The sequence below is a fragment of the Dermacentor andersoni genome, chromosome 10 (genome assembly GCF_023375885.2).
Source record: "Dermacentor andersoni chromosome 10, qqDerAnde1_hic_scaffold, whole genome shotgun sequence".
In the NCBI taxonomy this organism is placed as follows: Eukaryota; Metazoa; Arthropoda; class Arachnida; order Ixodida; family Ixodidae; genus Dermacentor; species Dermacentor andersoni.
The window spans coordinates 91,946,396-91,960,291 of NC_092823.1; the positions used below are offsets into that span (position 1 = coordinate 91,946,396).

Consider the following 13,896-nt stretch of genomic DNA (forward strand, 5'->3'; position numbering starts at 1 on the left):
ATATTCGAATGTATCCGAAACTGCCCTAGTTGACTAGCCAGTTTTCAAGGGAGTTCATTTGATTGATTTATTTGCCACATTAGTACATAAGTACCAAATGTACATTAGTGACGAAGGATATTGAATTAAAGGCTGCATTTCAGCAGCTTGACCAGACCCACTACTCCATAAAACAAAGGCAGCTGAAGTGTGTCTGTGATGTCTGTAGAGGTCAGACATGAATGAACAGTACCATAGTAAGATTTCAGAGCTGTTGCGCCTAAGCTGTAGTTTGCAGTGTGAGTGGGTAGTTGGAATTAAAAATTGGGGTCTGTGTGACTGTTGAACAACCAGTCTTTGCTTATATTCTGGGGCTTACGTGCCAAAGCATAATTTGATTGTGAGGCATGGGTAGTGACAAACTCCAGATTAGTTTGGGCCATTTATAGTGCCCATTGTACCGACTGATCGCGACCACTGCGGCCGCCAACGAACGCTCGACTTCGTCCTCCGAAGCACAACGCCATAGCTGTCGTGGCAGGTCAGAATCTGCAGTGGAATGGGAACACGGATAAACTGAGAAAACGGGCAGATGCCGATAAGATTATCACTGAATTGGAATCAACCGGCTACCGCAGTGGGGAGGGGGTAGTATAATTATATGCAAGGTGATGTAACCCAGGTGGGACTGCTATCATACACAGCTTTCACCTTAAATCATGACATCCGGCTATTTCGTGCGCATATCTTATAGACAAAACAAATATGTCGCAGTTCTAACCGAAAGGCGAAGTCAGAATAGCAGTTTTATTGGCCGTATAAACTTCTTAACATAGACATACTAATTTAGTAAGCATGGTGTCACGTGTACAAGAAGACATGAACACATCTCACTCGATGACCGCGGAAACTTGCCGCCAACATGCCGCAGTGAAGAAACGTGGCAGCTGCAGTGAGCGAATTGAACTACGTGCTGCCGCTCACATCAACGCAAACTAAGCCGCGACACCACAGCGCGTGGTGGAATCTGCCCCTTTCGCAGATGGCTTTCAAGGTACATCGGCCCGGGCATTCGCCCGCGCCAGGTCGCCCGAGCCACCCAGGGTAGAACGTACCCCCCGTCTACCCTTCCCCCGGAGTCTTGAGCGCGACGGAAGACGGCGCGCTTCCACTCTTGCGTGCGCGAGATTGACGAGCGATCGCCGGCTCACCCTTCCAAGCTTTTACTCGCGCATACAGCATACGGTGCGAGGCAACAAAGCTATGCCCCTTAGAATTTATACAGAGCATTGCGGCGACGCCAACGGTGACGGCGACGCCGGCGGCAGCAATGCGCCTGCCGTCTACATAAATTCCTTTCGCAATAAAACTAAGGTATATTTAAAGCGCCGTTTCCGCTATGCTTTTTACCTCATCTATAGAACGTTGTCGGACACCGGCAACGCTGGAACACGCATGATTACTCATATAGCATATGTGCTCTCACAAAAGACGTTGACCAATTTTCTAGCCATTGTTGGCAGGCAACCACTGCCGGAAGACGCCATTACCGGTCCATGGCCTGATACTTCGGCTACGATATGGTGGACGAAACTCCTTTTGTAGTTCCTGAATTACACGAAACTCGACGAGTGTCTTTAGAGGGCGGCCGCTAATGTAGATATGCACTCATTGCTTTTCTTTTCGTCATCATCATTCATCTGAATGCTTTCACGGCACTTTCCTTTACTTCAGCGCTGACTAACCGACTAGAGTGCAGAACCTCAAATTGACCTCTCTGCTTTTCCCGTCAATCAAATGTATATCTCTCTCTCTCCGTGGCAGTAGACTCATTCTTCTCAGAAATATAAATTGTTCCGAAACATTTGAACCTAGCGGCAAAGGTCAGCTTTTAGTATTGTAGAAGAAGTCATATTGCCGATTGTTGCTAATAAAACCTACCTTCAGGCATTAAATATATCGTCTACAAACAAGTTTCAATCAGCCATTTGTGCATAATATTTCCAGCTTTCCCATTAAAGTAGTTGTACGGGATGAAGATCATAGTAAAAGGCAGATGTATCTGGCTCTCTCCCCTTTACTAAATAGCAAGTCAGATCGTACCTAACAGCATTGTATGCCGGGAATGAGTCAAGGAAGTTGTCTTGGTCTCCAATAGCTTTCGTTAAATCCGCTGAAGATAAACTAACTAAACCTGCTTATATGTGCAGCAAAAATAATTGCGCATATAATTGAGCAATCGTGGAAAGCTTATTACAAAAATAGAAAAGAAACAGGCTTATATTAGAGCACCCCAACGCTAAAGGGCAAGAAATGGTAAAGCGAAATATAGATTAAACTTTTTGTCAGAATCCTTGTTGTAGCCCAGCAGGGGTGAAAATTTGTTGCAGAAAAGCAGCCTTAAAATGTACCTCAAGCATGCAGAACTATCTAAGTTTCTTGTTATGACTGGAACTAATAGTAGCCATAATATGACCTACACTTTTAGGTACATTTTCTCATTTTCCTCCTCTGCATTTCATCCCAAAATTTAATGCCCAGTGAGCAGTATTGGGCTAATGCAAATAGGTTTACAGCAGGGAGCATGCATTCACAGGTTTCCCATGCATAAGAACACTAAGGAAGCCACATGACAAACCAAACAGTCACAGTTGTCTCGGAGATAGCTCCAAGGTTTTGCGCTGCTTGATCTCTAGGAAAACACATGCAGGTCGGGCACGTGAACATCGGCTTTCACGTACGTGATCCGTAGCGTGACGAACCTTGGCTATCGAAAAAGATAGAGGTAAAGCATTGAGGCAACTTTAGCGCAGCCCGGCGCCGACAGTTCCTCTGCACCCAGTGATAAGATAAGGGGCGTACCAATGCTAGATCTCGTACGTACTATGATTAGCCTCGACCGTTGGGTTGCCGACATATGCACAGATAATACAAAGTGGTGCTGGAGTAAAGTGGCCGATAAATGCTGCGCGTCGGAGACGCTTTTCCTCGTGTTGCTAAACGCATATAATTCGCGGACTGCTAAAAATGCGAAAGAAGGCGGATTCCGTCCAGATAAGCGCGTATTGACAACATTAGACGACAATGATGTCAATGTCACAAGCGAGATATGTACGGGGGACCGGAAATTTGTAGTCATATTGCTACGGAACAGCCGCCACAGTGTGGCTGCACTGAGGAGAAAGAAGACAAAGTGTGTGCCGGCTTGATATAGCGATTATTCTATTCATTCCTCCTCTATTGCCTCATTGACATATTATAGATAATTCTTTTTTTTTTCCTCTACGTAGCATGACAATCTACTGAACCGTTTCGACTTTCCCTCGCCTAAATTCATGTAACAAAATTTTAGATCTTTACCTCCATTTTCTGAACACATAAGCAAAGTCTGCCCGACTCTTGGCCAATCCCCGCGAGTGGGTAAGCGCCAATCTCATCAAGGACATCATCATCATCATCATCATCATCGTCGCCATTTTGGCCTCCGTTAGCCTCCTTGTAAATAAATTGTAAATAGCATTCAGCTTCAGCTACACGTAACATTAATTTGGTGGAGGTGGACGTTCCCCGTACCCGTCATGGAGCTTAGCAGCGGTCGCAACGGCGACAATGCAACTTCGGCTCCTGCTGGCGGCACTTCATCTACGCAAGCGTCTCCGCCTGCAGCCGCGAGCTACGTCGCCGTTTCCTCACCTCGGCATCCTGGTGTTGTCAACAGAGTCGGCAGTCCTGATGTTGACGACTGGCTCCGCTTATACGAACGTGTCAGCACCAGTCACAGGTGGGATCCGACTATTATGCTTGCCAACGTTCTTTTCTACCTCGACGGAGCTCCACTGGCGTGGTTCCAGACTCACGAAGAGGAGATCTCGAGCTGGGATCTCTTCAAAGACAAGCTCCGCGACCTTTTTGGCAATCCGTTTGGTCGACAAGTCAATGCCAAGAAAGCCCTTGCCACACGTGTACAGACGTCGACCGAGTTCTACGTGTCGTACATTCTCGACGTCTTGGCCCTTTGTGCCAAGGCTGACCCGAACATGTCTGAGGACGATAAGGTTAACCACGTCCTCAAAGGCATTGCTGACGACGCCTTCAATTTACTGGTGTTTACAAACGTCACCAGCATCGATACCATTCTCAAGGAGTGCCGCCGTCTCGAGCAGGCTAAAAGCCGCCGGCTATCCCAGCACATCGCGACGGCTGGTGGAAGAGGTCTTCACAGGATGACGTAGCGGCTGTGTTGGGAAGTCGCGTGCCTTGTCGCATCACAATATCAACACAGGACCTACAAATTGATTAGCCATATTCTTCATTTGCCACAAAAGGACTCTACAGAAGTCAATGGCAGAATCTATTTCCAGAATCCACCCATTAGTGGAAATGTGAAAAAAATTAAAGGCAAAATATCGTTCTTCATTGTCCACAACTGTATGACTAACTGCGATTTTCGAGGCTTTCAATGCGATTGTGAGAGCCAGCAGCGCTGGGTTGCTATAACGGAAAACTACTTCTGTTCTGTTTTTATAGTAAGTTTTCCACGATTGTTCAAACATTTTACGGGCCCTACTTGACCTGTCTGTCACGTAACACCACAAAAACAGCGAAAACTCCCCATTTGGTAGGCCTTGTGCGCAATAATTACGTATGATTCGACCGAACATAAGAAACATATTTCCATTTCTACGCCCTTTCGTCATTAGCCGACCTTTATTGGTCAACTATTTCTCAGGCTACTCCATATTCGCCTGCCCATAACACGACGTGCCAAAACCACAAAAACTCACCATGTCGAAGCTACGTGAAGGTATTAATGATGCTTCATATGCCGAAAGAAACTAAATTTTTCTGCGTAATAGCTGTAGAATACCTCGTTCCGAAAGGAATAGATGATGGCTACCTGTCGATCTCGAAAGTTTGCCTGGCTGTATAACGTTATCGAGCCCTTTCCGCCGCGTATACGACATCGCTCTGCGAATTCATCTCCGATAAGGATCTGTTTTAGCGGCATTTTTAACGTTGCGTTGCATGCCGCTCCGATTTTTGACCATCCAACATAAGCAAAGTAAGGAAAAGCGGGCACATCGCAGACTCCGGCATCACCCTTTTCATCCGGTCATTTGCTTTTACCACGCTGGCTCGGCCCTACTAAAATTCTCTCTACTTCTGCGTGCGCCTCACCTCTTGTCAGCCAATTATATAGAAAAATCATTTAAGGTATCGAATGCTGTCCGTTTTGAATGCAAAGAAAATTAAACTCGTATAAACAAAGAAAGTGTTTTATTGGACTGTTGAAACACCACTGCAGGTCAATGCTTGATGCTTGCGATCGCAAATGCGTAAATTTACGTCATGCGAGTGAATTAAAAACAGATTGGACTAATTTTACGCTGTAGGGCCCCAGGTCTCCTTTCACAAGTCCACATGACTGAAAAGCTTCATGCTACAAACGAAGTATTCTGTTACACGAAGAGCATGGAAATAAGTACATAAAGTTATTGCATTAGGCTTGAAACCAAGTTCACGGCACTTGTTTACATATAAGTGAGGGAACAATAGGGGAGTTTTGGCAAAGTAACTTCACACCCAACCATTCTGAACCGCTTAACAAACCGGTGTCGAATTTTGAAGAAGTTTCGCAAAGCACTTGCCTACAGTTTCCTGCTTATCTCATTGCAGAAATGTTTCAGGTGGGCTTCGGTCATCAGACTCGAAAGCACAGCAAAAAGAGGAAATATGGCACAGGCAACTAGGCACTTCTAACTGATTGCTCCAGTGCTCATTCGCTTGAATTGAGTACATCGTGTACTTCATTCCGGAAAGCAGTTTCAAATGGTGTTTTGTGTGAGTCATATTGTGGGGGCGTCAGTGTCCTTTCGCGTTCAACGCCTACTGACTGCGCAAAGCCAACTTGCCCAAGTTGCCGTCTTCACTTGTACACCCGATCGTGCAGACATACACAATGCCCAGTGCCCAAATAAGAGCGTCCCTCTCAAACAACACCTTCCAGCTGTGCTTCGGTTAACTCGCCTGTGGCGGGAAGAGACCGCAGCTGCACACAGCATGTGTTAAGGGCGACAGCTGGTTCAAACGCAGCTTCCGGCTCCTGGGCCCTAATATGTTACTATTTTTTTTCATGTTGCATTGTATTTTCTATTCGTCATCGGTGGCTTCGAAACCATGGTGCCGCTGCTTACCCATCACTTTACCCAAATAGACACGTGCACTCCGTACCCGACACCAAGCTTTCTTTAGAGGTGAACTGTCCTATAGTGCAGGAATCTGTACCATGCAAATTCCGTAAAACCCTCAGGTCATTGCGAAACTATCTAAAAGTGTGTCTGTGCCGCTTACATGCGGACCTGTTTTCACATGGCAACCCAGAACGCCTATTAGGGGAGGGTGTTCTCGGGTATACGGTTATCACCCAGATCGGCCACGTAGTGGAGCAGAGAATTGGAAATGAATATGATCACGAAGAAAGAACATTTACATAATACGCCGCTGGTTCCTGGCACGATATGTGAGTGCGTGCAAGTGTGCGCAAGTTGCTATTAATCACAGAGTAGTAGGGTGCAGTCGCCGAGTGCGACATAATAACGTGGGCACGGTGCTGACAGGATCATTCTACTTTGGCCAGTTAACTCGATCCTCCTTTGTCTTGGCATTGAAATGTTCGGTTTTAGATTCACGGACGGTATTGGCAACTTTTCACCCGTGGGAGTGCGGAATCCTTGAATAAAAGAGGGTGAAACACGACTCATACATGTTACGCATGGAAGGCCGAGTACCTCAAGGGTTGATTGTGCTGCGGGGTAGTGTACTGCAATTGCATGAAGTAACGAGGAGGAACTGAAGGCTCGGGGAAAAGTTGGAGATAAAACTTCATCGACGAGTTACGTTTGCGTGGTGAGGAGCAAACAGATTTTTGGGGGAGTTGGGGTTCATAGCGAAGTGAGAATTTCTGGTCGATAAGACGAGGACGAAGACGGCGCACAGCCCAAGCGTTAACCGGAGCCTTGCATGCTGACACAGCAACGAAGTCGATGAGGGGGATGGCACTGCTGGGTTTGACTAGTTCGGCAGTTTTGCCTACATTGTGCTCTTTGTTATCCAAACAAGCCAAGCACAACAGTCCCATGACACTGAGTAAATCTTTGCTCTTTAAACAAGTCGTTCTCGCGTTAGCACCTGTACTGTGCATGTTGTCTTCGACCTCACTTTTTCGCTATAATAATTACCTCTTCTTGGTGAGTGCGGTATAAATGGAACAAACAGGCATAAGGTGCCTCCTCATCCCTGCTTGTGACTTTTATACCCATGTGTGCTATGCCCTCTATGGGCACCCTACTTTATTTTGCTCTTCTTGGTGAAAAGTTGAAAGCCTCGGTTGCGCAGTCTTTAGTGATGGACTGTCGAATTTTGCAAGTAAACATAGATAAACGGTGTAGGCGGCTCCTCTCAACCGCAGTGCGGGAAATCCAAGGTATGTTGCCTAATACGTTGAGCACTCGGCTTTTGTTCTGGGAAAATTAAGGAGCTGCTGCACCTAGCGTGATCATTTTAAAGACTCTATGCCATTCTGACTACTTAGCGACCTATTATAGCTGACTGCAAGACGTAGAGACTTCCCGCAGACCTCCTGGCACCTCTCGGCTCCTCAGTAAATTGTTCACTTGCTTGCCCGATCTCATTTTCGTGAGCCCAGGGCTAGGTTCTTACTTTATCACATATTCTCATAATCACTTAGCCAACTGTCGCAAATATGAATGCTAAACAAAATGTTCACAAAGGCATAGATGAATTCCTATGTGTAGATAGATATATAAGACAGGTATGGATTGATCGGGTGTAACTCTTGCGCCTTCAACTTTACCAGTTAATATTGATAAACTGGGTATACATGATGATTCAGCTGCCAGTTACCTTAAACCGCATTACCAAAAAGGTCTGACGCTTGAATTTTCGGTGAGACACAATTCCAGGCAATCCAAATGCTGGGGAGACAATCCGCTAAATGCGGGCAGCCGATTGCAAAGTGCTTTGTGAAGAGCACGAAAAGCTGTGTGAAGGGCCCCCAGAAGTTCCTCCAGCCGATGCAGCTTTTCTGAAGTGCACAAAACAGCACGCCAATATGTGCATACCACGTTACACGCCAACCCTAGTCATTAGGAAACTATTTATTGAATTTATTTGAACTCTCAGTATAATTACGTGAATCCGTAATACAAGGACTAGTGATTTATGCACATGTCAGCCTGAAGGATAGTTACTATCGACACAGCCCGTACGAAGACCTGTAAGAGTGCTCAAGCACGATTACAATGGTAAAAATTCGAATTACAGTGCCGATACGCTAATAACATGGCACATCGCTGATGCTGCTTCTTTTCTGTATGTTAATTTGTCTCAACAAATGGAGACTCATTCTCGTATCTCGTATCTCGCATTAGAGACTATCTCGGAGCACAAAGTTGGTGAAGAGAGCTGGTTATTCGAAGTATCGTTTCCAATGGAAATTTGTAGGCGCCGTTCCCAAGATGACTACTGCCAATTGGCTGTTTCCTACTGGCAATCACAAAGCAAAAACTTCGTGCTGTGCTCGATCAAATGAAATAAGTGAAACGTTGGTATATTTTCATTCTCCTGTCTTTTGCAGCTCCGGGTAGCGTAACCAGTCTCTCCGTCGTAGGCGTCACCAATCGCAGTATATCGCTGAGCTGGAGCAAGCCTGATTTTAGAGGTGGCAATGTAGACCACTACGAGGTTACACACTGCACCGTGGACAACTGCGATGCTACTGCCGACGTATCCAGCGGACTCGATACAGAGTCGAGCGGCTGCCACACTCAGCGAGAGACGGCGGAGGCAACGCAGCTTACAAACTTGCAGCCCTGGAAGTTTGTCGCTATTCGTGTGGCCACCGTGAACATCATGAAGAACGGTAGTCGGCTCCTCGGAGAGGCTGCGACCATTTGTCAGAGGACAAAAAGAGGAGGTGGGTTTCTTATACTAAGAGTGTACATGTTTGCAATGAGAGAGAGAGAGATGTGGTGAGCGATATGCGAGAAGAGAAGAGCTGACAAATTCTTTTACAAGAAAAAAAGATATTGGGACGCCGGTCGTGTCAACTATATCTGGGACGAAGCACTCGATAATAACTAAAATTGAGACTTGCACACAGCCTTCTTTAGTGTATTTTATTTGGAGCCCGTAGCACCACGGGGCATTTTCACGAAGGTTAATGTCCATGAAGGTTAATATTTATTCAGGTTAAAAGGTTGCCTATGAAAGTTATTGACGTGAAAACTTGCTTACATCTATACTAACTGTTAAAATATTAATAATAATATCTGCTAAAACGTTAAATATACTGTTCCTAATTTTCCGCAAGATAAGTTGAACCAGTCTTGCGAGAACACAAGCACACGTACTGCCTGTGAATTGTTTGCCAACTCATATCCTTCGTGCCAAACTCGTCAGAGTGCCATAATTTTGAGTGAGTTCACATAACCATTCCTGCGTTCCTGAAATTTCAAAGCAAATGCCATTGAACAACAACATATAAATCTGCTTTTCTAAACACGCTTAGTCACCTGAAAACGCGTAGTCAACTGAATTTTGTTTGTCGCACCCCATTAACATTTGTTCAATTACACTATGTTTGAAATATTATATATATGCCAGCAGTATTATTACATCTAAAGCACTCTGCACTATTTCGTAAATATCGCGTGTTTAATTACAATTTAAGATTGAAGGATACTTCCGGAAGTAGGAAGTAAATTCAGTTTTGCGATGTAAACAAGAAGAAGTTGTCAACCGCATTTCGTGCGCATGCGTAAACAATGCGCACACACCTTTCTTGACAAAATAGCTGCTTGCTCCGTTATTATACAGGCACTGCAGTAGAACCTACTCGTATGAGTGATGCATTCTTTGTACTAATGACCAGTGCATCGTACATGTATGAATGGCAGTAAAACCCTTCACTAAAGTAGACGCTGCACAAATTTGTATGAGTAAGATGGCAAACACAATTTTTTTCTAGCTCTTCTTCACTATTTAAAAGTTGTTTTTCTCTTGTTCTGCTTTTCATACGGTGGTACGACGCTGTCTTAACGACTCACCAGAGTAATTTCAAAGTTTCGCGGGCACTCACAACAAACATATTCATGCTCTCTAACTGAAGTCATGAACACAGCTATCAGAAGCCCCCTCGTCTATATCAATTATTTTTTTTCATCTCCACTTATACGTGGCAGTTGTATCTTCAACTAAATGGCAGCATCCTCACAAATCATAACAGGCAATATATAATTCTGAAAGAGGCGTTAAAAGGGGGCGAGTTTTTAACATTTGACACTTTTATTACCGACCGATTCTACTGGCGAAGAAGGAGCAGTACACGACTCGTCTTATTGCGCTTCGAGTCTTTAAAATATGTTCTTTGACAACCATAAGCCTGTTAAGGCCTATCACTAAATAAATAGAAGACTCACGAGCACAAAGAAAAAAACGAGAGTAATAGTTATTTGTAAGGCGCCACCTCGAGGAAGCCTGGCACACCATCTTAGCTTTAGGTTCGGTTACCCGCCACGAGGCGTCACCAGGGTTCAGTCTTGAAAATCTTGAAGCCGAACAGTACTTTTTTTTTTTTTTTTTTTCCATGATAATACCTACGTGCTCACTTTCACGCTTGAACGGACACCGACGATTCTTCTGCCTGACACTGTTCAGATTTATCTCGTTTTTATTTTCCCCCTTTGAATTGGCAAACATGACGCTCACATTACCGCTATATATTTTCGTGTTCAGGCGCCTACGTGTGCCACAAAAAGTGGAGACGCTTTCAGGTGTTTTTGGCGTCGGCGAGGTTGCGTATGTGCGCACGGTGACAAACACATGCAAATATATTCAATGTGTTACTGTTATTTTCTTTTCAATGTGAAAATAGAGACTAAAAAAAACCTTAAACAGCTTGACGATAGTTCTGGCCCATGTTACAGTTTATGTTTGTATGTGTAGCAAACCACACATTTACCATAACAGCCTGATGGAAATTAAAAATTATTCACTGCTAAGAAAAATTACAGAAAGAAAAAGGCTTACCAGTACAATACTTGTCATAATATAAATCAGAAAAATAAGCTTACAAAAACATATATGAATATTGAAGAAATGGTATTAGCATAATGAACAAAAATACTGAGAAATTAGAAATACTTGGAAGAGTTGTTATAGCAGCATACACATTAGGTTGGTACATTCGACACGCATTGCCCTACAAATAACGCATGCACCTTTATTCGGGTGTACTGATTTGCAATGTTTGTGCTATGTGAATGATTAAAGTCATCTTTGACGAGCGCCTTAAGCAACGAGGGCACTGTGTAAGTTAAAGATTCTTTGCTGCAGTACGCACGGGAAGGGGTGACAATGATATTTTTCTTGGTGTCATGTTTCCTGGATAATGATATTTTTATTTATTTATTTATTTATTTATTTATTTGTAAAGCACTGCAAGCCTCGGAAAGCCCAAGCAGGAGGGGCAGAGTACGTATGCAATAAATCAGAACATATATATTCGAAGTACATCACAAATATATTGCGATAAGCACGTTAGAAAAGAAAAGTAAGGTGTTACATTATATAAGTTAAACAACAAAATAATTTTAGGCAACGCAGCTTCAGAGTGCAACGGAAATAGCAACAAAAAGGTTGCACTTATGCCGATGGTATTAATTTTGCTGGTTAGCTGTTCACAAAACCAGAAGCAAAAAAAGAACGTTCCTAAAGAGTTTTCTTGTTTCACTAAATGCAAAAAGGCAGAACTAAGCAATATGATAATTGCGACTTCTGGACATCTGCGCGCGGGGGTGCGGGTAGACTTTCATTCTGACTATTCAAGAGTATCTTTCTATACCTCATATCTATTACAAACTTCATATTTCGTGCACGCGCGACGTGCTCAACACACCTTAAGTTTTGTGTAAGATTTCCTACGAATTGGGTAAAGCCTGCCGAAATGCTGTCAATAAATACGGGAAATATTTATGTTATTTTATTTGATCATATGGCGGTATGGAGCTTCTGTCATCCAGCGCAGCAGCCAAATGCTCCGATGACTGCACCGCAAAAATTTCTGACACGTGCCTCATGCGCTAGTCTCTCCAATTCTTCTCTCCTCAAAGCTAACACAGTGATAAGTTCTGTTAGACTTCACTGTCTCCGGCATTAGGCTACGTTTTTCGTCAGAAGAACGGGATACTTGCGAAGGGGATGAAGTTTAACTATGATGCTACCGCATGCACAACAGACAAAATATACCAAACCAGTTATATTCGGTCTTTCGGCAAAACTTGTGTTATGCACAAGCAATAGTAGGCTTGTCCTCTACTGGTACGCCTTCTTTTTGCCTCCTTGTATATTGAATTTCCTTTTTGTAAGGGCTTGCCTTCAAACTGGCTTAATTGGCTGAGTGTCTCCTGTGTGTGTGGCGTTCTACTACCGCCAAATTTATTAAAGTGATATACGGCACGTTCCAGGCAAACGATTTTCCATTCTGACACTCTTCTGATGATAGCCGGTGCTCGTACTATTGTTTTTATAGGCATGGCTTTGAATACCATAAAATATACCGTGTATCTTGCGTTACTTTTTTTCTACCATCCGTGCCTCCGCAATGGACGTGGACAGTATGTCCAAGCAGATTACTCTGACAACTAAACGCGACTCACAATAGTTACTTCTAACTATCCGATTCTAAGGAATTCATACGTTACATATTCTGCCACGCAATAAAGCCATGTGAACAATGACATCTTTGATTATTTTTTTCTCGCTGCAGCGACGTAGTTGATGTGTATTCATGTTCACATACCATTTAGAACACTTGTTTTTAATGATAAATCATATTTGTGCCTTTGGCGGATTTAAACTATACTTCCCAACAAACTAATGAGCAAGAGAAAGATGATCTTCTATCCTGTTCAGTGATTTCTTCACAGCAGATGGCAGACATAATGGAGGCTGCTCCTGGTCCTTTGCATAGTCGTCATGAGAGCAACAGCAGCAACCTATTGATCTCGAGTTTTGCAGAATGAAAGCCTGTCAGAACGGTCTGCTATTAACTCCTCCTAAAGAGAAGGTCCGACAACATCGACACAGATTCTTTACACTTCAAATAAAAACAAAATTTTCAATATGTTTGCGCGAATTTAACCTCCTGCAATGTTGTTGGTCGGGAATTTACTAAGATTACAACGCATATGAATGTCATTAAGAAGTACTTCACAGCTTACAACTTACACAGGAGCATACATATAATTTACAGGCACACATGGACACATGCACGCACATATGCACACACACATGACCCTCAACACTTGAAATTACAGTATTAACTGTTCTTTCACTGCAGTTGCTAGGATAAACTATATCATGAAAGAAGAAACACATTTCGACAAATTGTGTCGGTAAAATCTTTCTTATGCATTTTTCAGTGCCCGGAAGACCAGAAGACGTGAGAACAACAGCCAACAAAGACTCAATCGAGATCCATTGGAAGCGCCCGCTTGTGCCTAATGGAGATGTATCCCAATACAAAGTCGTCGTTTGCAGTGAAGACGAGAACAATGAAACTAAGTGCGAAACCCGCACAGTTCTTGGAGGTGAAACTCACACGCTCATCAACCATCTGGTACCATGGACTCTGTACTCAGTGTCAGTGGCTGCACAGAACATTGAGGACACCACTGTGTTGGAAAGCGAATCAGTGAGGACAACTGTGAAAACGCTTGCTGCGGGTAAGCCTAAATATTTCATTATTGAGTGTACTATTATTGACGAAGTTAATTTTAGTAAGTACGCCTCCGTTCCTCCTTTCCTATTCATGAGCTTCAACCTCCCCTTTTTTGT

The 13,896-nt window shown here is 43.8% G+C and overlaps 1 protein-coding gene across 1 annotated transcript in view; it reads left to right on the top strand.

Annotated features, from left to right (window-relative positions):
• The window catches only part of LOC126544329 (receptor-type tyrosine-protein phosphatase H-like), a 123,020-nt gene that overhangs the window by 24,831 nt on the left and 84,293 nt on the right, over positions 1 to 13,896 (top strand). Inside the window, exons 7-8 of the mRNA XM_050191613.3 lie at positions 8,636 to 8,974; positions 13,482 to 13,784. Of these exons, the coding sequence (XP_050047570.1) occupies positions 8,636 to 8,974; positions 13,482 to 13,784 (642 nt within the window). The remainder of the gene's footprint in view (positions 1 to 8,635; positions 8,975 to 13,481; positions 13,785 to 13,896) is intronic.